General features: G+C 44.2%; 1 protein-coding gene across 2 annotated transcripts in view; it reads left to right on the top strand.

The window, feature by feature from the left end:
* The first annotated feature begins 223 nt into the window (after positions 1–223).
* Positions 224–25,638, top strand: part of SMAD7 (SMAD family member 7) — a 43,109-nt gene continuing 17,694 nt past the window's right edge. Inside the window, exons 1-3 of one of the 2 annotated variants that reach the window (XM_045022037.1) lie at positions 224–2,297; positions 3,634–3,687; positions 10,276–10,347. In XM_045022037.1, coding sequence (XP_044877972.1) covers positions 1,799–2,297; positions 3,634–3,687; positions 10,276–10,347 — 625 coding nt within the window. In that variant the 5' untranslated portion in view covers positions 224–1,798. Of the gene's footprint in view, positions 2,298–3,633; positions 3,688–10,272; positions 10,348–25,638 lie in introns of both variants that reach the window. The other variant, XM_045022036.1, reaches the window with a different exon arrangement.

Here is a 25,638-nt window from a genome sequence, read left to right as displayed (position 1 = left end):
TACACGTCCCCTGCCCGCTCCCCTCCTCTCTCTCTCCAGACTTCAGAAAAAAAAAAAAAAAAGCTTTTAGAAACCCGAGCTGTTGTTTGCGCAACACAATCACTTTTTTTTTTTTAAAGCGACTGGGTGTCTAGACGCCCACGTGATTGGGGGCCGGGGCTGGGCAGCGATACTGCGCACTGCGAGTCACCGAGGCGAAGCGGCGAGGAGGCGGGGGAGGCTGTTGGCTGGCTGGAGAGACGAGCTGGCGGATGGCAGCAGCAGCAGCAGCCCAGACGCAGAGGCAGAGGCACCATGGGCGCTGCTAGGTAATAGCCACCTCCGTTTGGAACCCCCCCTCCTCTTCGCAGGCCACCCCCTCCAAAGGACAAGGCACTCCCCCCTCTCTCGCCTAAGGGAAGAAAGAAGGTGTGCGCGGGGGAGACAGGATCCTCTGCACTGAGCTCACTGCGAAGGAAGAAGGGAGTGGAAAAAAGGAGGGGAAGGAGGGAGAAAAAGGCAAAGCAAACCAGGCGAGCCAAGCGAAAGGAGCTGCTTGTTTTTTCTTCTTCTTCTTCTGCTGTGTGTGTTGGTAGCCGATGCAAGGACTGGAAAGGCTGCCTTGGAGGAGGGGAGCTGCAGCCAGAAGAGAAGGGAGCTAAAGGCTGCATTAGCATTTACTAGAGAGAGAGCGAGACAGCAGAGGGACTTGGGGGGGGGGGTGATCATTTCAGCTCCTGTCATTATAGGATCATCCCCTGTCACTTCTCACCCGTCCGTCGCTTTTATTTTTTAAGGGCTGGGTGGGAGGAGAGGTGGGGGCAACTGTATTTTTTTTTTAAACTGCCCCTAGCTCCTGGTCTTTCTGAAAGACCGGCAGACAGAGAGGGAGCGGATCAAGCCTTTTGGAAGGAAAGACAGACTCCTCACTTTTTAAAATACATAGATCTGTATTAGCAACCGCCTCGAGGATTTTTGCGTGGATTAAAATCTTTGATAAGAAGAAGGAGAAAAAAGCATCAGGACGAGTTGGGCTTTTTTTTTTTAAAGGATGTAACACTCTTGGATGCATTTTTATTTTTAAAAACATTTTGATTATTAATTCAAACGTCCAAATTTTAGGGTTTTTAAAAAATGCTACCTTATTTTGGCTCTTTTTAAAAAAAAATCTACCCTATGTTATAGAAATTCCTTTTTTCCCAATCCCCACAAAACTCTTTTTTGGATGGAATCTGTGGATATGTTATTACTAAGGAAATAGTTTTGGGGTTTTTTTTTTAAACCTTGTGCCTTGGTTTTGCAACAAAAAAATTTTTGGGGGTGGGGAAGACCTTTATTATTTCTTTTCCTTTTTTATTTAAAACAGTCATCCTCGACTGAAACCAAATGTGATCTAAAGGTTTTGCAATCGCTCTGACAGACCGGCAACGCGAGAAGATCTGTTATTCCCTTATCTGTTTTGGGGGCATGTTTTCTGCAATTCTCCTGTTACACTGAACATTGATTCCCCCATGTCTTTCAGTTTATGTTTTTCCCACGTCCTATATAGAGGTGGAAAATTCTCAATATAAATTGTAAGCTTTTCAGTGGATTTTTGAAGGATTTAAGAGAGACAGAGGAAACCCCCCAACCCTTTAAGAGACTGGCATATGTTACAGATTGCTTTGGCTCTTCCACCACCACCAACAACCCTCCTCCCCACTGCATCCCTATCATTTCAGGCTGCTTGTGTTTGCTGCCTGGACTCGGATCCCGGATTCTTCATGATTTGCGGACGACATGCTCGTTTTTTAGCCGGGAAACCTTCTTCTCGTCCCGCATGTTCAGGACCAAACGATCGGTGCTCGTCCGGCGACTCTGGAGGAGCCGTGCGCCCGGCGGCGGGGAGGAAGAGGAGGGTGAGCCCGGTGACACAGCAGCGGACAGCCGGGCGCATGGCGCTGGAGGCGGCCGGGGCTGCTGCATGGGCAGGTCGGGGAAGCTCGCCAAGGCTCACCTCGGCTCGGAGGCGGAATTGAAAGCGCTGACCCACGCGGTGCTGAAGAGGCTGAAGGAGAAACAGCTGGAGGTGCTCTTGCAAGCGGTGGAGTCCAGAGGGGGCGCGCGGACCTCCTGCCTCCTCCTGCCCGGCAAGGTGGACTCCAAGCTGGGTCAGCACTGGTACTCGCTCCCTTTGCTGCTGTGTAAAGTATTCAGGTGGCCAGATCTCAGGCATTGCTCGGAAGTGAAGCGGTTATGTTGCTGTGAATCTTATGGGAAAACTCACCCGGAGCTGGTCTGCTGCAACCCCCACCACCTCAGCAGGCTCTGTGAACTAGGTATGGCTGAAGGCACACACACACAAACTCCAGGGGGGGGACTGTGGTATGAACAGAAAACCGGGGAGGGATAGTCCAAAATTGGTTCTTAGGATGGTCAGATGATCAATTATATTGTCTGTGTTTGTGGCACACGTAATGGCCGAGGCTTCCCCCTTTTACTCCGGCAACATTCCCACGTAATCCTTATGGGAGTGTTGTCTGAGTTAGGGTTGCAGTTTGTGCCTGCCTCTCTTCTGGCACGGCGGGGTTTCTTTTTGGTCCACGCCGTGTGTGAGTCCATACCTGCAGTAAAACAAGGATGTGGTTCGCTACGGTATTTGTGGAGAAGGCTGTGTACAAAAAGGGAAATGTGTAGGTGCCTTGAACCCTTCAAATGATATTCGGAAGATAATTTTGCCTTATGCGGGGCTGATGTTTTGCAGAGAGGTCCCAGGGAACAATCCTAATTTAGGTCTGTTTTGCTTTAGAAAATGAACCCCTTGAGCTCATGTTTAACAGAATTTCCAGCCAGTCCGGGATTTATAAAGCAGCCCAACATTGGAAGTTAGTGGTTCACAAATCCTCCACCACCCCTTAACAAGAGAACGCATAATTTATGGGTTCCAGTTTGTCCGATGCAAGCATGCTTCCCTCTCCTGCAGTCAGCAGACTTCGCTTTCCAAATAAGACCCAGAAAAGTTTCACAGCGTTTGATCCGCTAGTGGCCAAAAAGAAAAAGAAGGAAAGTTTTCAAATGCCATTTTCTTTTGTTAATGGAAATGGGTTTCTTTTTGGCACGTTTAACTCCAATGTTACCTACCCGATAGCCTAAAAGAGCGATCCCTGACTTGCATTCCACCCCCCGCCCGTGTTTAAACGTTGCAATTACTTGTAAACTTTGCTTAGTTGGTGTAGAATAGAAATCATCCAGTTCTGAGTAGTGGCTAGAGTTGTGGGAGGGGGAGAGAGAGAGGTAAACGGCAGCACTTGATTTTTTTTTCTTGCCATTTCTTTTTTCTCTTTTCTGTGAAATGTTAAATGTGTGTGCAGCTAGCAAGGATTATCTGGCAGTCTGGATCAGTTGGTGATTTCCAGTGCTGGAGTGTTTTAGCCGAGCCAAGGAGGCCCTGATCAGACAGCCAGAGTAGCAGATAGCAGGGAGACTGGCGCCAGGCGGCCCCTTTTGTTTATCTGACAGCTAAATATCAAGGCAATCACCGCCTAGCTGCCCTGCCTCCAACCCCCAGAGCTAAGACAAACAGTTTTGCTAAAAGAATGCCACTGTTATCATAAGTTCCTATCTTTTTTTTCTCATGGCTCTGCCTTTATTTTCTCTGTGCTTTTCTAATTCCAGAGTCTCCCCCTCCACCCTACTCCAGATATCCAATGGATTTTCTCAAACCAACTGGTAAGTAGACCTTTTAAAAGTAGGCTACTGTCTTCAGATAAAAAGGGAAAACATGCCTTTCTCAGGGGGAATGTCTCCTTCCTTTGTCATAGTTCTTGCGCGTTTCACTTTTGGGCTGTTTCTGTGGGATTTTTGCCCCTTTGCCACCCCAATGATTTAGTATATGATTTGGCTAAGAAAACCTCTAGTTTTAAAACCCAGAAACTATAGTGGGTAGTCCATTTAGATTGTTGCCTTTTCTAGATGTACTTGTACCAAGTAACTTGAACACTCAGGATGGGCATGCACATAAAAATAATGTGAGTCAGTAGGTTTTGCCAACGTTGCTTCATGAATATCTGCAAGAAATATAAAGTCGTCCTTATTCAGTTTACAATTGTAAGTAGTAAATGGAAAATGCATGACTTGTCAACTCACTGTATTTGAATTCTAATGAACGTTAGATTGGTACAAGGTACTGCAAAGGATTCTAGGAACATTAATTTTTGTTGAGTAAGGATACAAATAAGCGTTGGCAAATGTGGTTGTATAAATCTTCCGTTTACAAAAAAATAATCTGCAATTAAGCATTACCAAATTAAAAATATATGGAGGGGAGCTGAAAGTTTCTAACACAGCTCTTCATGCCTGTTGCTTGTAATTAAATGGCATCGTGCCAGGGCAGAAGCCCATTTGAGGCTGGCACCAAGCTCTGTTGCGGTTGTCTGCATAAACTTCTGGTTGGCAGCAAGCTCGCCCTGTGTTAGATAAATAGGACTGGCACTGTGGAAGGAGACAGGTTTAGTGAAAATCGGAAATGGGGATGAAATCAGGGCGGTGCAGAGCTCCACCAAGCCCCTTCATATCTTTCTGAAGATGAATGAATGGATCTAAAGTGTTGATTATAGCACAATTGTCTTTCTGGTTGTGTCCTAAAGTCATGCACCACCATATGTAAACTTAGTACTTTACTTTTAAAAAGGGAGTTTAAAATAGCTTTGTTCCTGGGTTTGTTCCAGTTTCAGGGCAGTTTTTCTAAAATAGCTGATTTTCTAAAATTATTGCTATTCAGTTTGTTGGAGTTGGCTGGTTTCTGAAGTTCAAGAAATGTTAAAACCCCGAGGGGCTTGCTTGATAGGTTTCTCTTTTCATTTTAAAGTGTCTTTCAGTAAATGCTATTAAAAGTGTGTGGGGGAGGGTACTGTAAGTTATGAAGATATTTTAGAAACCTGGGAAATGGGCATAGGGCCCCATCCAGATGATGAGTGTCTCTTGTGATGTCAACTCCCATTGAAAGGTACCTAGTACCTCATAGGAAAGTACTTAGTGTCTTCAGTACTGGACCCTTTTAACCAGGTTCATTTTCTCCACTGTAAACTCTGATTAACATAAGGAGTTTTCTCTTGCCATGTGGAAACAGGCACAGCTGCTTAATAAATGAATGGGTTACAAAGCATATAAGATTTTGCCTGAGCATTAACGAACACTAGACAAATGTTCACTAATTAATGAGGAGATATCCGTGTCATTATAGCCTACTTCCCTTACGAGTGCTACTTATATTTACTAGTTGCTTTGATTTTAAAAGATTGTTTCTTTACACAGGCAAAGTCTACTGAGTAGTAAAGAATTTTGTTATTCGAGAAAGAGAAATGGATAACAGAATGGTCCCATAGAAACTTCACATGCTTAGATTTGCATATGTAATTTCCCCCTGATAATAACTTTTTGCATAGGGCATAAACTAATTTGTAAAGTGTTCAGGAGGATAACAGCCAGCCTAAAGCTATAGGAAAGAAGGGTTAATGATTGCCTTCAGTTTCCTGGAAAGATGTTAGGATAAATCTATTAGCAGGGTTTAAATATCCAATCTACCTTTGCCAGGACCTCATTTTCAGTTAGGGGAGTGATATATTGATTCATTAGCAAGTGTTGACATAAGGTAGCAAAATGTGTGTAAACAGAAAAGCCGCAGAACATGAATGTGCCATTTCGAAAGGAAAAGTTCTTCGTATCAGCCAATAGGAAGTGATTAATGCTGCCAATCGGAAACTCAAAAACAACTGGTTACTCACCAAAAAGTTTAATTTAAAAAAAAAATCCGTTTGGCAGTTGAACTCTGAATAATGTAATACATGGAACAATGACAGAGACAAACAGAAGTCTATAAGTCTGTCATTGCAGGTGGTTGTTACAACTACTGGCTTTTTTTTTTTTTCTTCTTTTGCTTCCTCTTTCATCAAAGCTGTTGTGGAGAGAATGAGATGGAGAACTTAATGTCTGTGTATCATTGCTACCTCCTGTGGCAGACAGAACGATGCTGGGATCCTAGGTGTCCCACATTCCTATATTTCCAAGCGTTGTGTCAAATATTATTTGCCTTAGGCTGGTTAAATGAGAGAGAGGAATACTAGCTTACAATGGAAAGGTGTTCAATCTGAACCATTTTAAGCAAGGAGGAGTCCTGTCCTCACTATTCACCACCTTTGGGAAAATAGGAACAGAATATTGTAGACTGTCCAGGCATGGCAAAGCCATTTTACTAGCACAGTTAAAACGTTAGCAAAGATCTTTCCACTTACACATTGACAATCTAGAAGAACTATCTGCAGCTCCTGCTAAGGAGAAGTGTATCTAACAGTAACCTGGACATCTCACATTGGCATGAAGCATGGTAGTACCAATAATAATACTTACGCACTTCTGGCTAGGTCCTGCAATCCTTCACACAGACACACAATTCCAATGCAAGTGAGGGGGACTAATGCATGAGGAGGGGTTGCAGGATGAGGCCTTTACCTAGCACCATTCACGCAAGTATCTAAAAGCTTTTATAAACGTGAATGAAGTTTCCTAGCTCCCCTGTAAATTAGCTTATTAATGCAAAAACTGTACAGATGGGTCAGCTAAGAGTGAGGAACGTTAGGTGACTTGGCCAAGACCACGCAGAATGTCTCTAACAAATCTGGGAACAGACTCCAAGATGACATGCAGATTTGCTGTGATTTAAATATTTTTCACTAATTCTCTTAGACCAGTAGTCCCCAACCTTTTCGTCTGGCGGGCGCCAGACGAAGAACCGTGGCGGCGGTCGAGCATCCGCTGAAATGCCGCCGAATTTCTGTGGCATTTCGGCAGCGACGCCTCTCGATGACGTCGCTTGTCGGTAGCAAGCGGCGTCATCAAGAGGCGTCGCCGCTGAAATGCTGCAGAAATTTGACAGCAACGCCTCTTGATGACATTGCTTGTCGGCGGTAAGCAGCGTCATCGAGAGGCGTCGCTGCCGAAATGCTATAGAAATTCGGCGGCATTTCGGCGGATGCTCGACCGCTGGCCAGGACGCGGGCGCATTTAGATGTGGGCACCACGTTGGGGACCCCTGTCTTAGACAATACAGTGAACTGTATTGTCCTTATTAAGAGCCTGAATCTGCAGTCCTTCATTCTTTCCCATTAGCTTCAGTGGTAGTGTTATCTGGGTTAGGACTGCAGATTCAGACCCCAAATGAAAATGCTCACTGGGGATGGGAGGTTGTCAGAGATGTCTTTGACTGGTCAGGTATGCAGAATTTTAGAAGCAATGTGATGGGGGTTCAGTACAATGAACTCTAAAATAGAGAGGCCGACATACTGTTTATCTAAAAAACCCCAGTTGCTGTTCCATGCTGATGAGCTTTAGCAGAGTGAAACGCATGTCCATGGTTTGCATCCATGAGCTGGGTAACCATGACTCGCTATCACCTGGGCTTGGGTATTGGTGGTCCTGCGTGCATGTTAGTATTCGGAATGCTCTTCTGGCTCATAGCTAATTTATACTAGTTCTGGTGTTTGAGTTTGTGAAGGTGGCTGGGCCCGCGATTTAACAGTGTGTATTAAAAGCTCCTATCCCTTTTCTCTTATTTCCTTTCACTCGCACAAAGGCTGTCCTGTCTTTACTGGCTGAGGCTGGCTGGATATGTTCCCTCTGGAGGCTGTCACAGAGGTCTCCCAAGAGCAATATGAGGTGCTTTCCCCCAACTTCCCCTAGGGGGTGAGCATGACCGAATTCCGGGGTAATTTAGCTCTGGCTCTAACTCTACACCCCTCTCCCCTCTGCATGAGAGAGTATATAGTCTGGGCACCAGACTGGATGGTCGTCCACTGACTTCTGTTTGCAGGGGAGAGTTAGGATCTCTCCTGTGTCTGTCACCTGCATATTAGGATGCAAAGAACTACTCAGGCTAAGTATCTAAGGCCCGTGGATTGCTCGTGGTCCTCAAGTGTTGTTGATTTTAATGGGAATTGAAGGTGTAGCAGGACACTGCACATCTCTCAGGGCTAGTCATTACACTGTTGATGTGAAGAACATGATTTCATGTCCTTTGGAGATAGCTCACTTTACAAAGAAATCTGGGGTGAAAGGGCTAACATGTAGCAACTACAAATGAACCACTCAATCTTGGAGCATTTCACTGGTATCAAAAAAATATTTAAAAATGACAGTGCTCCATACCAGCCAGAATGCTTGGATGAGGCCTGGATGATGCTAAGCATGCAAGGCTCAACTAGCCAAGGGTTAACGCAAGGAACAGGAAAGGATCATCATGCCTTTTGCATAGCCTATGCCTGCTGGGGTGTAAGAGGGAGCATCAGCAGTGCATTCAGTAATGGCTTATTCTAAAGTGAGACCCGTGACCCAGCACTGTTCTCGGTTTAAATGAATTGATAGAAGGAATTTTCTATTGGATATTAGGGAGTGGGATCAAATGACCTCTTGAGAGGGACAAAATCAGTGGGCAAAGCTATGCTCAGGCAAAGGTCCAGGCTTTAGGGAGGGTCTGAATAAGGCCTGATTTCTAATGTGCAACCTTGATGAAGAAACAGAGTGAATTCAAAGTGTAGGGTTACTTTATCTCCACAGCAATTTTATGGTTAAGATTGTGTTTTTTTAAGTTAGAAGAAGTGGACATATTGCTCTGACAGTCTCCTGCAGTCTTGAGGAATAGATCCCATCTTGCTCTCGGGTCAAAGATAACCAGATTCTTCTGCTAGCAATGCAGAGACATTTTTAAGTAACTTGGGATCTGTTCCTCAAGACTGCAGGAGACTGTCATAGCAATATGTCCACTTCATCAAGGTTGCACATTAGAAATCAGGCGTCAATTGATCCCACTCCCTAATATCCAATAGAAAATTCCTTTTATCAATTCATGTAGAGGCAGATTGGAGCTGGATATGAAGCACTAGGTCTGTAGTACAAATCAGTACCATATTTTTAACACCTGCATTCAGAAAGGTGTGAGTGTGTTGAGGGAAAGCATCAGCAAAAAGCATTTGAGAGTGATCTCAAGGGAAAGATCCGAGGGAGTCATCTGTTCAGATATACAAGTGAACAGGGTTAAAAGAAAGCATATTTCCTTAAAATATAGCAAACAAACTCAAAAACATTTAGAAAGTGTATAGTGCACAGTATTTCACAAGTAAGTCCATTTCCTGTCTCCCTATTGTTTTCAGTTTGATTAAGTGTATCCTGTTAAACTGTATATTCCTGTTATGGATTATACTTTACTCTGATAACATGAGATTATACCTACACACATGTTTTTTCCTTAGGTTTTCAGTAGTGAGTGCTTGGGGAAAAAAATGGGGGGGACAAAAAACTCTAGCCATTTGGTGCTGTGGCCCTTGCTTTAAGAGATGGTTTGTAGCTGAAATGATGATGCAATTTAGGGTGCCCTAATTTTGCGTAACCAATTGCGGCAACTTGCCAGCAGCCTGAGGGTTGCATGTACACTTAGATTTTTTTCTTGACTGCAAATGCCTTCAACCACAGTATTTCCTTATGTTTGCATCTTCCCTGAGAGATGATTAAAAATTGCTTGTGTGGGTTTGTCTGCAGTAAAAAGGTTGATCAATGTTGACCTCATGCTGCCATTACAGAAAGGGGGCAGTTTTTGGACACCAGGGGGCCAAAACTTTGCCCCTCCGTGAATTGAACACTTCTAAATGTCAAGAGGAATAGTTAATGAGACAGATTCCTTTCATCATAAAAGCCCCTTCAGTGGTGCATGGAAAGAATTTGGTCCAGGCAGGCCTTTTTGGTGCATACACAACACGCTGGGGAAGCCAAGTAATTTCCAGTCACTGGAAGGGAAAATGTATACGAGTTCTTAATGAAACTAGCAAAAAAGACAGGAACAAAGGAGTAAAGTTGACATTGGACTATTTGTGACAAAAGTGGAGTATTTTTTTCTCTCTTTCAAGTTTAATATTCCACCTGGCCAACCTAGTTGTGTACTAGATTCAAAGTACAAAGCAGCCGTTTAAACTCTTTCGGAGCTCAAAAGATGGGAGACCTGATTTCATTAACCTGTGACTTGGACAAAAAGATTCCAGCCCTTATATAATTTTTGCGTGCACTGAGTAATGATTAAGTGGTAATGTAGAGTTTAGACAAGGGTGATGAGTTTAGGGTGGATATATGATGATGAATGGCAGTGTCTGTGCAGACAATTAGTAATAGCTTCCTGTTGAACACTTTGGAATGTGTGTTCTGTTCTTGACATTGTTTACAGGGTGCTAAGAAACTAACATATACCAATTTCTTATTTTTTTTCCTCTGCTGCAGCAGATTGTCCAGACTCTGTGCCTTCCTCCACTGAAACTAATGGAACTAATTGTCTAGCCCCTGGGGGGCTTTCAGGTAAGACATTATCTGTGGTATGCGTTACTCACTCAGGACTCTTTACTCCTAGTGCACCTAGTGCACCTAAAGCTCCTTTTGGTTTTAGGCTGTGAATGAAGTAAGAATGATGCTGGGACAGGATAAGATTACAGGTCACTTAGGCTGGAATTTTCAAAGGGAGAATTAGGTTCCCAGTGCCCACTCATTTTCAGCAGGAATTGGGCATCTGGGGATGAACGGATGGACCATATGGGGAAAATTGAATTTTGATGGTGGTTCACTACAGGGTATAGATTATTTATGGAGAAGTGAGCAGGTGAATTACAACTGTATCCTTATTGAAAAATTCAAGGTCAGTCCCAGCCCATGCCTTATTTACACAGGTGGTCCCTTTGGTTTCAGTGGGGCTAATTGTATAGATAAGGAGAACAGTATTTGACTGGTGGTCTTGAATCTTTGTGAGTTTCTGTTTGGTTAGCGTAACTAGTTTCTGCACAGCCTTCTGGCTACAGGACATTCAATAATGGCATCAGTGGCATGTACAGTATTATACCCTTACATGAGGACAACTGATCTCGTAGGTGTTTTCCATTCCAGCCATTGTGTTCTTGTATGATACTAGGCAATGGTTGCCTGCATCCTGTCTATAATAGGTTAGCAATCAGCTGAGAAATATTAGGGCAATTGTATATGCATTTTATACCTCAGGGGCTATATTGTATTTCCTTCTGCATGAGACTGGCCGGGTGGCTAGAGAGGGCACATGGGAGCCCATGCACAACGAGCAGGTATGTACAGTATGGCTCTCAGATCTGGGAAACATGGTAGGGTGGCTGGCTAGTAACATGGCATGATCTGGGGAGATCTGTTGTGGTGTCTTTGCACAAGGATTGTCTCTGCACAAGGATTGCTGTGTTGAGAACATTTGACTGCACCTTCTGTATAAGTGCATGAAAGGACATTTCCCAGTGCCCTGCTCTCAGCACCCATCAGACCTTTTTCGCCTGATTTTCAGAGTTGCTGTGTCTCCACAGCTGGGCACTTCAATGGGAGCTGCAAATCGGGCCTTTCACAGGTATAATACGTTATTCACCTCCTTCCTTTCCCCACTACAGCTTTGCCTTTCAAGAGGCATGGCTGAGTCCTAAATGCAGTTACTAATACTATGGCTTGTATTGTGATCACCAACCATAATTCGTCTGAAAATCCATACCTGCGTGGTCTAGTGTAGGTTGGAAGATACTTTCCTCTGTCAGTGAGTCTCAGTGATTTATGATTTGTGGAGCATTTACTCAGTTCATTGCCCTGTGATGGGAATTTTAGAAATATGTAGGTTGCTGGTTGCTGCTGGGGTGTGTGTGTGTGTGGGTCTTCCTTCTCTCCAGGAATTGCATTTGGTGTGGATGTCTTTAAGTGAGTCTTGTTTGTTTTTCTTTCAGTGTAATATATACCCTGCCTGTTATTTGAGAGGGAAGCATATTGTTTGTTCAAAGGCCCTAATGAGAATTAATCAAAGGAAGGGGGAGAAGGGCAACTTGTGGTTGGTCTCTTTTTTTTTTTTTGCTCTTGGTAGCTGTAACTTTAGGGAAGAAGGGCGGGGGGTAAGGGTTGGAGAAGGGAGACTGGAAAGAGAACAGAAACAAGAAGTAAAACAACACAATAAGGATGTTAGATCATTATTTTTTTCCTCGTGAAATATGTGGGGTGGGTGGGGAAGGATTGAGTTCCACAGGATACCACATGAAATAAGTAAAGGAAGTACTAGCTTTTAAAAGGGGGCTTTCTGAAAGGTTTGTGTTATTGATAACATCTCGTCTGTCTAGTCTGCTCCTGAAGGGACGGAGGGAGGTGGGGGTTTGGGCTGCAGGAAATAACATAACTTGCCTATGAATGCCTTCTTAAGGAGTTTGCTATGGAAGTTTAATTTCATAGCACAGCAAGAACTGGCAAAGGTACTCTACATGGGAAAGGTTTGTTAATATATTCTCTCTCACAGCTTCCGGAAGAAGGCACTGTTCCTTTTGGGGGGTGTGTGTGTTGTTTTTTTTTTTTTTTTGGTCTTGGGTTATCAAAAGTTTTCCAAACCTTCCCAAAACAGGGGAAACTTTTACGATCATTAACCACTCTTCCCCCCACCAGTGTAATTGTAGCCATTTAGTTTAATGAGGAGCCGATAGGAGTGTTGACTCACGAAGGGATACGGTTAGCTACACAAACCATGAAACAAAGCCGAATGCCTCCACATGAAAGAGCATTTGCTTTGAATTTGCTCTGATTTACTGGCAACTCAGTTCCATGCACAGAAGTGCAGCTCTGAAAATTCCCAACTGGAGAGACCCAGTCAAGCAAGGACAATAAACCGCACTTTGCAGCAGTTCTCTAAAGCTAACTTTCCCTTTTCTTTTTCCACAAACTTTGGTAGCAGAACAGTGTATTTGAACAGGGCTTTAATGAGCTATTGTCAAGGTGCACTTGGAGTGTTTTATTTCTGTCTGAAGGGAAAAGCGGTATCTTATCTCCATTTAAACAGACAGTGGTGTCAGATGCCATACATAAAGCTCATCTTCTTTTCACTCTTTAGAACTGGTGAGTTATCTGGTGAGTTGCTTTATGACTTTATCCCAAAAGGATGTTTCACTGGATTAAAAGAAGCCCCAAATTGCTGTGCATCTGATTAGATTGTCCAACTGCACGGCTTTGGGATTGAATGGATAAGGATTGTGCTTTGGCCCCAAAGGCCCTAACATGAGGAGTCACTCTGGCCACCACTGAGGAGCAGCCACCTCTGAGGTGGAAATTGGCAGCTGTTAAACAGTGCTCAGTCACACTACACACAGCAGTTGCAGGACAGGGAAATGAAAACTGAACCAGTTGAAGGTAAAAAGGTGGGCTATAGGAAGGCGGAAATGCAGTCGCCACAGATGAAATTTGAGAATTGGGCCAGGACACTGTTGTTAACATCCCTATTCCTGGGGAGTGGGGGCACTGCCAGGACATCTTTAGAGACTGGGGTGTTGCAAGAACGATAATAAAACGGAAGCAGTACATTAAAAAAAGCTCATCCAGTCCTCCCGAAGAATGCTGAAAGCTGGATCCTTTCTTTTAAGGAGTCTCAGTTTCAGCTACGGAATATATATTTCATTCTTCTTCAGGAGGCAGCGGGCAATTTCATGGATGAATGGCAGAGGTGCCAGGATAGCAGAGCTGAGAGGATGTGGGAAGGTGACCAGTGTGGAATGATGAGGGTAATATACTAAGAGCTTCCACAAGTGTTTTCCCCTTGAAATAACCAATCTGAGCCTCTCTTTCACTTGCTCTGTTTTCTGTTTTTCTTCCTGGCCTAGGCTGTGCTGCAGTGAGCCAGCTTAATGAATGGGGCTCAGTTCGGGGTGGGAGGAAGGTCGGGAGCCTGGAGCCAGGGACTTGATTCTTTTGGCAAGGGAAGAAAAAAAAAAAGGAGCTGAATGTGAAAACGTAATCCCATGAGGGTCTTCACAAAGGAACTGGTTCCTCCTGAAATGCACAGAGGTGACCTTTAATTCACTGGTGCTGCCCTTTCATGTTGTATGTGGCACTTTAAAAGGAGCAAGCCTAAGAGTGGGTGGGGGCGAGGTTTGGGAAAGGGGAGGAGGGAACTCTGACAGCACAGCCATACTAAACCGCTGGGACCTAGTTAACTTTGTTTAAAAATGTATATATATTTCCAAAGGTTAAAATCCGAACAGAGAAGCCCATGGAGTCTACATGCGGCTTGGCTCAATTTTGGTGCAATGTTGGTTAATCCATTACTCCCAAGGAAAAACACGCCAGTCTTCTCTCTCTCTCCCTACTCAGTCACTCTCTTTCTCCCTCTCCTTTTAGTCTCTGTCTCTCGTTTTGTTTTGTTTTGGTTTTTGTTTGTTTTGCCTCTTTCCTTTGCTGACTCTCTCTGGCCCAGTTCAGTATTCCTTGCTTAAGAAATCTCCCACCGGACTCGGAGATGTTCCTGTCTGTGCAGTACTGAACTGGACCTTTTTTCTTTTAAACTACACCAGTTAACAAAAACACAAACAAAAACCACTGTAGATAAAAAGGAAAATAATTCCCTTAAATAACGGGGGCCAGGCTGTTTTTCAAATGTATCAGATCTTCTTCAGGAGATGTGTAGTTTGTGATTGTGCTTCAGTTTCTAACAAACAGGCTGCAGTCACATAACTCAGCGTCTGCTCAAAAAGAGAAGTCCTCAAAGGGCCTCAGAGCTACCACTTCATGTCTGAAATATGATGAGCTGGCTTGTGCCCTGGTCATCATTGCTTTTTATTAAGGAGTATTAATAAACTATCAGACCCGATGGGTTACACAGATTGCAGTCCCAAATGGAGGTGTCTTTGATGACATATGCTAATTTTGGACTGGATCTAGAGCCCGTGGAAGTCAATGGGAGTGTTGTTTGTTGTCTTTTTTGGGTTTGGGATCAGGCTCTTGATGCGTGAAAACTCCTCGGGTTGTGCTATTGAGACCTTCCATCAGGCTATTCTGAAAGGCAGGCACATAACACTGTTGTAGATTAAAACAAGCGTAACCCCTTTTCATTCTGGATTAACGCTTACTTTTGTTTAAGACAGAAGCTGAAGTGACAGGAAGCAACATAGAGAAAATTGACAGTGCTTTTTAATCCCCATTCCCTCACCCTTTCACCTCAAAACCTCATCTTGTTTTAATGGAACACTTTAATTCAAGTTTGATTCATCTTTACTACAAAAGCTCCAATGTGCAGCTGACTGACATTTCATTATGAAATAGCGGATGGGCCTGGAATGTTTCACTATGACTTTGATCCCTTCTGGTATCTGTGTCAGCCTAGGAGAAGCACCTTTTTTAAATCTAGAGCTATTCACAATAGAAGCACGATTATTTGGCTGGATCTACAGTCCTGTCCCATCCCCTGCCATCCCCCCTGCAAATTAGATGGGAGTAGCAGGGTTCTGAAGGTTTCTCTGGAGAAATCCTGACTATGCCCCCGCTCCCCTTCCCTCGAGCACACAGTTTATAACTGCCCGTGAAATGCCTTTATTTACAAATTGGCATCCTATTATAATCAGAAATTGAGAAATCTTCCTGTGTAAGTGGGATTGTATATTTGTCTCTGGGATAAACAATAAATTGTGATTTAAAAAAAAAAAAGTAATTTATACTCAGTTTATTTGAGCACATGCACTCTTTCTGTTGTTTTAAATGTCACAGTGCATTGCAAATTTTCCTTAGCACCACTGACGGCACTAGCTTGTACTTGTGTATTAAATAGCTTACCTAAAAACTCACTCCCGTGCTCAAAAGGACAAGGTCATCAGGGGTTAATGCTAAGATGACAGCATTGAAGTCTTTGGAGCAAACCAGGCCGCCTGCCAGACTAGGAGCCTTGCAGCCTCACACATCATCTGACCATGGCAGAATGTAGCCAGGCCAGTGAAGTGGAGTGAGACTGGGACTTGGCACTGTCTCCGTGTAGCTTTTGGCCTCTGACACTCCATTCTAGCTCCTCCTTGTGTTAGACGCTTTCTTCCATACGCAGGCTGGGCTTTTTAAGGCGGAATCTCAACAGGCAGAGGAAATGGGAACAGAGCTGAGTAGCAGAGGTTATGGGGGAATAGAATATGTGCGCGCTTGTGCGTGCCTGCACGGCCCTTGTTCATGGATCTTGACTATATGTGCTATCAGTTTTATCTCAGTGAAATTCTATAGGGGTATTCCAAAAGAATCTCCATTTACAATTGTGCCTTGAAAACAACTAACAATAAAAAAATAAATGAAATGCAGTCAGAATGGGCTTTTCTCAGGTGTTTGGGGAAAACCATTCCCTAGGTCAGACTTCCCTCTTGTTAAGCAAAATTAGTTTAATTTCAGCAAAGGAGAACACATTACTATTGTCTGCTGCAGCTATTTCTAATGCATGCAGCCTCAAACTGCAGTTTTATTTTTTCAAGACTATTGTGTTTAAGTGTTTTCACTGCTGCTGACTAATGATTTTCTGCGCCATTATTTCTGTACAACAGTCTGACAGTTTAGGGGAAAATAATACATTTTAAAGTTTACCGCCAGTGATGTGTGGGTGTGTGTTCATCTGTATGTTTGTCTTCGATTAACTCAGATGGGTATTCACCTGCAGAATAAAATGTACCGCCTGAATGTGGTGGGAAACCCGATAATTTGGGACTTTTAAAACTAGACAGGATAAAAAGACTAGTAAATGCCCCATAGGGAGCAATCCTGCATTGTCAGGTAGCTCGACTAAAGCTTTTCCATCTATGATCCTTTAACTGTTACACTGCAGGAACAAATAGCATTAACCACATGCATTTATCTAATAGTGGGAGATTTAAAAAAAAGAGAGAGAGAGAGAGATGATGTTGCTTTTGCACGTGGGTGCTGAGAATGCAACCAATGGGTGATCTTAAATACATCCTACAGGAAGGGGTAGGTGGGGAGAATGGCCAGTGAGTGGCATAGTGGTAGATACAGGAGCCCCATCCCTAAATCCCCCTGCACGCTGGGGGACCCCACTCCGTTTGGGTGGGGTCTGAGAAATCCTGTCCCACTTCCTGTCCCTTCTCTAAGCAAAATTGGTGGGTCATGGTGAAGGTGTGCAATAGTGAAGGAGGTGAGATTTGACCCCAAGTACAGAAATTTAAGACCCAGATTTTCAGAAGTGTCCATTGCTTTTGGATGTCTCCAGATTTTTGGGTTCTAACTTGAGACATCCAGGCCTGTTTTCTCAGAGGTGCTGAGCATCCGCAACATCTTTTTACTTCACATGGAGTTGTGGGGGCTCAGCATTTCTGAACATCAGGCCCAAGGTATCTCAAGTCTGTGTCTGAAACTGAGGCAGCCGGAGCTAGTGGACACTTCTGAAAATGCGCTTGTGGCTTAAGTGTTTCAGCCCTAAGGGCTTTCTTCATGAGCGATCAGTACAGCGAAAAGGATACGTCCTGTATCAGCTCTTCCTGAAGAGGACGCCTTACCACAGACAGTTCCTCCTGACTGTATCCTCTGCTGCACGTATTTCAGACATTCACATGTTCGTTCCATTACACTGAACTGTGCGGCCTGACCTCCTCACAGCCTGTCGCTTGACTATTAACTAAGGTTATTGCAGGGTTATCAGCCGTCCCTATCAGCTCCACAGCCATTCTGACTCCTGGAGGCTTGGAGAGACACTGATATTGACCTCTCTCTCCCTTTGACCAAATGGGGGGCCGGTCAGTCTTATCTTCTATGTGACAGGGTGGTTTCAAAAGATGAATGTGGAATTCCTGCTGGTGCCTTCTTGTAGTGACCTCGGAGTGAGCTGTGTAAAAGAATACGGTAACGGGCCACTCAGAGGTCACTGCCAGCCGTACCATCTTTCTTAAGTAGGATTGAATGACCCGCACAGCAGCCTGGCTGCCTGCCTACTGTCACAAAGTAGCTTCCTTTCCAGTTTATTTTGAGCTCTAAGATATTATTAACTCCTGATACACAGTCTGGATTTAGTTGTAACACACAAAGAAAGCAAAGTTCAAGTTTACCGTCTTCACTTTTTACCTAAATATCTTTTGTTTCTCTCCCCGTCCCCCTCCTCTTTGTGCATGGGCTGTTTGCTATGGGCTTGTTTAACATGGAAACTGGGGAATAAGTTATGTTATGGCTGCTGTTGAGGAATCATGTAGTGTAAACAAGAATATGGCCCAATCTTGTGTGGTGCTGAGGTCTGTGGGAAAGGAGCATCGGCGCCTCGCAGGATGTCCGGCCTTTGGCTTTTGATTAGACTTTTTAAATCAATGATAATGTCTTGGGTGTAGTCTTGAAATGTTGTTGGCTGTTGAGTTGTAGGGGATGGTGGAGTGACCTCATCACCAGTAGCCAGGTGTCTCCTCCTGCCGGAATAGGCCTGTTTGCAAGAAAATCCAAACAAGGATTTCATTGCAGAGATTCTCCCTCATTGTCCAGTGGAGGATGGGGTGAAGGGTTTGTCCACCTGCTCCTTCAACCTCGTAAATCCCAGTGGATCTACTGGATGCCAGGGTCGTCTGGGTAAAGGCCTTCTACCCCTTCAGTAGCGGCCCCAGGCAACCTGTTCTCAACTCCTTGGATTCTCTACTGGTGACCCTGACAGGTGGTAGTGGCAGGGGAAATCTATGGTAACGTTAATAAACCTGGGACTGTATTAACTTGTGTAACTAACTACCACTGGAGTGGGGGATAGCCAGTGATCATCCCACCTACCCGGACTCCAACCTTTTCTCCACGGGGACTCTGGAGAGCACAAAGAGCTTTGCACATGGTTTGAGGAGGGCAGGGAATGGTGCCATGGAGATGCCAGACCGCTTCCCTTCTCCAGTCCCACATGCAGGAGAGAGCTGTGTGCGAAATAGTTCTACATGAGTTTGAGCTATCCCAAAGTTTGTAATATCTAGGTTCCCTGGGAACACTGGCTCACATCCTGGTAGGGTTGACTCAGCTCTTCATTCTTCTGAGCTCCATTTAGAGAGTTTTGAAGGAGAGTTCTCTGTGGATGAGACCAGAAAAATATGCCCCTGTGTCCTTGACCAAAATACATATTCCACCTCTGGGGTGGTGCTCTTGTGACAGGTAGTTATTGCTTTTGTATCCTAGACTGCCTGCAATTCAGTGTGATACAGGAAGATGGTAGCACCACAGTAATTAATGTTGAGATGGGGGTCGTTCATCAGGCATGTTTCATTCAGTGGTTCAGGATGCAGGTCAGCTTCCAACAGTAAAAGCCCACAAAGAAGCAGAATATAGTAACTCCTCACTTAATGTTGTAGTTATGTTCCTGCAAAATGTGACTTTAAGCGAAACGATGTTAAGCTAATCCAATTTCCCCATAAGAATTAATGTAAATGGGGGTTAGATTCCAGGGGAACTTTTTTCACCAGACAAAAGACTATATTATATACACGCACACAGTATAAGTTTTAAACAAACAATTTAATACTGGTACACAGTGGTGATGATTGTGAAGCTTGGTTGAGGTGAAGGAGTCAGAGGGTGGGATATTTCCCTTACTGCTAAAGGATGAACTAGCAATTGGCTGAGCCCTCAAGGGTTAACTCTCTCCCTCTACAAGGCAGCAGGAATGGAGGGAGATATGCACATTTCCCCTTTAAGTACACTGCCTTGTTAATTAGATCAGCTTGCTGAGACCGCAGCTGCTTCAAGCTCCCTCCCGCCTGAGCCCTGGTGTGTCCCCCCTGCTCTATGGAAGATGGGGTAAGCGGGGCGCAGGAGCAGGGGGGAGGGGGACACCCTGACATTAGGCCCCCCTCTTCCTCCTCTTCCTCCCCTTCCTCCCCCCCCGCAGCAAGCAGGAGTCTGGGGGAGCAGCTCCAAGGCAGAGGGGCAGGAGCAGGGGGAGGAACAGCTGCAATTGGTAGCCTGCTGGGCAGCTGCTGCACAGGGAATTTAGGGGAGCTGATAGGGGGGCTGCTGGTCCACCCTGGTTCCAAGCCCCCACCAGCTAGCTGCAATGGGCTGCTCTTCCAGTAGACAAAGCCGGCAGCTGCCAAATGATGTTAGAAGGGAGCATTGCACAACTTTAAACGCGCATGTTCTCTAATTGATCAGCAACGTAACAAAACAACGTTAACTGGGACGACTTTAAGTGAGGAGTTACTGTACCTCTCCCTCTGGGTGTATCTTGGCTTGGGAGGGAAAGACTGGCGAAGAGAGGCATAATTCATACCCCCGTATACCAGCTTTGGTTGGTCTAGTCTTATGGTTGGTCTAGCCCAGAGCTTAATTTCTGCCAGTACTGAGCCCCGGCCCCTCTGGGCTTGGCAGTTCATAGCCCCGGCACCTCTGGACTTGGCAGTTCATAGCCCCGGCATCTCTGGTCTTGCCGCTTCAGTTATGAAAGTAAAAAAAATTGCTTGAGCACCGGCACTTAATTGCTTGAGTCCCCGCACCTCTTTCACTACAAATTAAGCACTGCTTTTGCCTCAAAGTGCTGTACCCAGCCGGAGAACCATTTTCTGCAGAGTTGTTTTGGGTAGGAGTTTAAATATGTGATGATAACTTTCACCCTGTTAATTAACAGGAAACATTGGGACAAGACAGGAAATTGCATCATTTTTTATGAGGAAAGAGCCAAGAAAAAAATAGAAAGAAAAGAAAACATAGTTATTAATGAAAGGAGAGAAGAGGGGGGAAAGGAAAACGAAAAGAACCCTTTTCCCCCAGTGATCAGAAAGTTCTCGCGGTGCCCGAGGTTCAGAGAGAGGCTTGTCGGAGTACTCTGTTTTATTTTTATTATGTTGAAAAATATTTTAATAGCAGGGTCACCTTTGCTTGAACGCTAAAAACTCAGCCTCGTTGCTCAATTTATTGAAGAATCTTTTCATAACTTTTCTCAGCTTCCTTCCCCAAACTGCCAGGCCGAGGAAGCTCTTGGCTTGGAAGCTAATTTTGGTTTGGCTGCTCAGCCCTCAAAATTGGTCCCCACCCAGTGTCATTATCTTGGTTTTAACTTGCAAAAAAAAAAGAGAGAGAAACTTTATAAGAGTTTGCATAGCCCTTCCTTACCCTTTTAATCTTGCTGCACAAAAAACATTGCAGCTTCAGCTTCCTAAATGCTGTGTCCTTAGCATTTGCACTTCAAGTCTGCTCTGTTTTCCTTATTTTAAATAACATCAAACCACTACACTTTTTTGAAAAGTTCGTTGGGAGTCCTCTCTGAGATCTTCCTAGTGCATTAACTAAGACAAAAAATGAATGCCTTTTAGAGCTGGCTTGGTGGAGCTGACTTCAGCTGTTCGCATGTTTGTGAAGAACCAGTACAAGTCAGGCCTTCCTTTAATAAAAAAAAAAAATGTGGCTCATAGGGGGCTGATGATATTCTGGCTTTGATCCAGCAAGTCCTTGGGTTGTCATCTTCCAGACACAAGGGTGAATGGAAGCACAGGCTTCAATGCTAGGTATAGTCCTCCAAACTGAGTGTTTGTCTCTGTTCCCCCTGCATGTCTGCTGCCTTAACTTGCAAGTGCTCAAGGTGAAAGGGTTGGGATATGGGTAGAGAATGGGTACCTCTGAGGAGATACGGGTCAAGCCACCCTTCCCCATGCTGATCAGGCTCTTAGCTCTGACTCCAGATGTAATGTGGTTGCCATGCAGCAGTGCTCTCACTAATGCAGAGTTGGCTTCCCTGCGCACTCCCTCTCCCACTGAACTCTTTTTGCCTTGTTCTTACTCACGCGCACACACACACACACACAGTCTGCACCTGTGCTATACAGGACCAAGCTCTCCACACACACGCAATGAGTGACATGCTGATAGCGATGACTGTAAATTGGTTGGGATGACAGATCGCTGGGTGTAAGGGTGCCATTGTGTCTAATTTTACTAACCTCCCAATTTCATATGCATCAGTAGGACTTTTGGCTAGACTGATATCACTTCCCTTGATTGCATACGCACAAAGCTGCAGCCTAACTAGTTCACTGAGTTATCTTATCGTTATTCAAATAGAGGCTATTACAGGAGAGGAGGAGCTCATTCCTTGGCTTCTTCTTGTTTCGTTTTGTTTTCATAACACAATGAGAGCCTCGGGTTGTAATTGTCAGTGTGTAAAGCATTGCTGAGAATTCAGCCAGGGTGACTTGTCAAAACACAACACTGACGCCAGAGCAGAGTGATGCAGGCAGGTTGAATGCAGGCCGAAGTGGTTTTGCAGGAGAGCTTTGTTGTCGATTTATTTTTTTTATTTAATCTGTTGGCACAATTCTGAAACACCAACTTCAGTTTAATCCCTTGTGTCATCTTGTTTCAGTTCAGCCGGTGTATGTGTGTGTGTATGAATGTAGTCCTCCATATATGCAGTTACTCCTATCAAGCCTCTCTAGGAAGCAGCATGTTAAACACTGTGGGAGCTGGGTAGATATAGTTTATTCAGGTATGTCTTCAGGAGCCTTTGTGTCTCCGTGGTTGGTTGATAAATTGCAGGCCCACAGAAAAATAATGCTGATTTTTCCGAGGGTTTTTGCTAATAAAGAGGGAAGGCATATTTTGTCTTAAATTAATACTTCCAAACTGCTCACATTGGAGAACATTCAAAGTATTATTATATGTATGTACATACATGTACATCATAAGCAAATATGGGACTAAGAATAGTAATCTTTTTTTGGTGGTAAAGATGTTGTTTGTAGAGTGTCGCTGCCAAAGTAGGTTAAATGAGAGCTAACTTTTAGAAGTGAGCAGTATGCCAGCATTCAATGGAGTAAAATAACTTGGAGCGTTCCGTTCTCATCATGCCTTTTTAAGGCAGACCTCCCATCACCATGGATCTGGTCAGCCCTTACCATCTTTTAAAAGCATACAAAGACACCTGATGTTACCAATGGTGTCATAATAAAATGTTCATTAGCTTCTGAAGCAACCTTATTTATGCCTGACAAACCCAGGTGCTGGGGAGGTGATGAATGTTTCAAACAGTCTTCACTTTATAATCGGTAAAGTTGGCTCTGGACCGAATGACTTTAAGTGATGAAACTGATGCCTTTAATTTATAGATACTAAAATTCCAGAGCATTACCGCTCAGTGTGAGAGTCTTTCCAAGTTGGATAATGTACGGCATAGTCTAATGGACAACCCAGTGGTGATTTTTTTCTATTTGCACTTCGATGAGTAACCAGGTTTTACATTCCAGGCAGATATAGTGTTTATCTGCATGTTTCAGGAACACTGATAGGACTGCATTTTGAAGATCTGCAGAACACTAACTAAAATCAGACCCCCCCAAAAATAAGAGCTCCACACAACCAGAGAGATTTTTGCCCTGCTGGTAGGGGACTTAATGCCCATCTGATACTATTCTATTGGATATAAGTGTTTCATTTGTGCAATACCATGTTGGACAGAGTAAATAAATGCATAAAATCATACTTCAAGTAGTGATGCAGGAATTAAATAGCAGAAGTCTTGTTTGGAAAACTAGCTGGGAGCCTGAAGTTTACATCACTAGGCTTGAACTGGCGAATTAATTTTCTTTGTAAACGAGGCTGAGGCTTTTTAGCTCACGATAAGGAACAAACTCATAAATCTTAATGCAGTGCAAAGTGGCCAGTAGGTTTTCTATTCTTTTCCACTGCCTTGCAGGGTAAGTATGGGAAATGGATCCTTTAATGTCACCGGGCTCAATCCTAGAACCATTACTCATGCCTGTAGTGATTACTCAGGTGAGTAAAGATCACTGGCTTGTGTAAACTGTTGCGGGAGGGGGCCCAGGAACTGTAGAGCCTCACCCATAACGCCTCCATTCTTTTATAGTGTAGTCAGTGCATTTGGGAATGTGCAGTGTGAATGGTGGGGGATGTGGAGGGAGATGGAAAGGGAACACCAGTAAAACAGTGAAGTGCCAGGCCCTGTAAATGCCCTGGAAGATGGTTGGTGCGGTGCCTAATTGACTCTGGAAGGCAGGGGATTCAATGTAAGGTACTGTAGCTCAGCTGCTTGTGATAACTGGAGTGATGGTAACCAGCGGGCCACCCTTCCCCCATCCCGTTTCTTTCTTCCTCACAGACCGATAATGTTGAGATGAGTTGGAAGATACAAATTCTGCCCTGTGGCTTTGCTGCTGAGGAAGGGAGATGTAAAGTAGCTGGGGCTGGAACAAGTATATTTTTGGTGTGTTACTTTTGTGCACATTGTGGACACAGTCTAAACTACAAAGTCCTGTCAGCACCTGTGTTTCTGTGAGGTGCATGGGTAAGCAAGGAGTCTGCATGGTCTGCTCGATTCAGGTCCCATCTCTACCCCAGCTACAGCGGAACCAGGAGACCCAGTTACAATCCTGTTGTCCTCTGACCTGGTTACAGCATAGTTAAAAATTACAAGCTAGATGGCACCCAACTGTGTCCCCAGAGCCGGGCTGAAGTCTTGGAGTGCCTCTGGCTTCAGCCTAGTTAACAAGACACGGTTAGGTTTTGTCTAGATTGCAACTTTTAATTGTGTGGTAACTAGGTCAGGGACAACCGGGCTGTAACTGGGTGCCCTAACTGGATTAGAAATGGAGTTTAAATGGGATTGAGAGCCAGGAACTCCTGAGTTCTGACTCAGGTGCTTCCACTGACTCACTGTGTAGCCTCGGGCAAATCACTTAAACCACTGTCTGGCTCAGTTCCCCCATCTGTAAAATGTGGATCCTCGCACTTACCCATTTCGCAGGAATGTCCGGAGGATTAATTAGTTAATGAATGTAATGCACTGTCTAATTGTTAAGTAGTATTAATCCAGAGAGTAAAGTGGGAAGTGATGGGATGGAGTGGGGAAGGGACAGATAAGCAGCTTCTTGCTTGTGACCCTAGTCTGAACATTTTGAAATGTCCTTCACTGTTGCTTTTGGCTATTAAATTTCACTCTTAACCTGGAGTTACCAGGGTTGCATTTGGAGAGTGGGGTGGACAGGACGACAGAGGGAGAGGGTGGAGTGGGTGGAACAGACCACCAGAACATATTTTGTGGGCCTGAATGCGTGTGCATGTGTGTGAGCGGAGAGCTTTGCTGCATACGCTTTGGAATAGGAGTGATTAGATTATGAAGGCAGACAGAAGTAATGATTAACTTTTTCAGTCTGCATGCTGTCTCCAGTCTGGCGCTTGGTGTTGTTTTTCCCCCTAAGTAGGCCCTGGCCCTGAGTCGACAGGGTATTAGGTTGTAAAGAAAGACAGAAAGAATGAAAGCGAGGGGAGGGGTGAGGAAGGGGGGTGATTTTTCCATCAGATCCGGGAATGGAATTTATTGGCTGGAATGCAGTAAATGTTCAAAATGCCATCCCATCTAAACAGTTTTCATAATTGTTATGGAAAGGGGTGGGAGATCGGGGCATGAGGGAATGAAAAGAACTTTTGTTTCTAACTGTATTTTTCCAGATCTTATATTCGTATAAGAAACATTTCCTTACTCTCTAGAAAAATAGTGTTTTAAGCAAGGGTGGATTTTTTTTTATTTTTTATTTTTTTTGTAAATGTCTGTTTTTGGTCTTGTAATAACTTTGGGGGAGAACTGTAGGTCAGTGTGCTGCATAGAGTGGGGTTTAAAATTTTTTTTTCATTATTAAAATTCGACTCAGCAATTGTGTGTGTGTGGAATGCATTTAGAAAAAAACTCTAATACACATCTGGGTATTAAATATCAATTTGGAAACACAAGGCTCCTATGCATTGATTTTTTTATTAAGTCCTTTATGAGTCTGTTAACGTGTAACCCACATAGCTACATGTTGTCACTGGAAAGAAAAAAAGGTTCAGAACTACAACTTTTGCTGAGCCCCT

This window comes from Mauremys mutica, chromosome 6 (assembly GCF_020497125.1).
Source record: "Mauremys mutica isolate MM-2020 ecotype Southern chromosome 6, ASM2049712v1, whole genome shotgun sequence".
NCBI lineage: Eukaryota > Metazoa > Chordata > Testudines > Geoemydidae > Mauremys > Mauremys mutica.
This window is presented reverse-complemented; position numbering and strand designations above follow the sequence as displayed.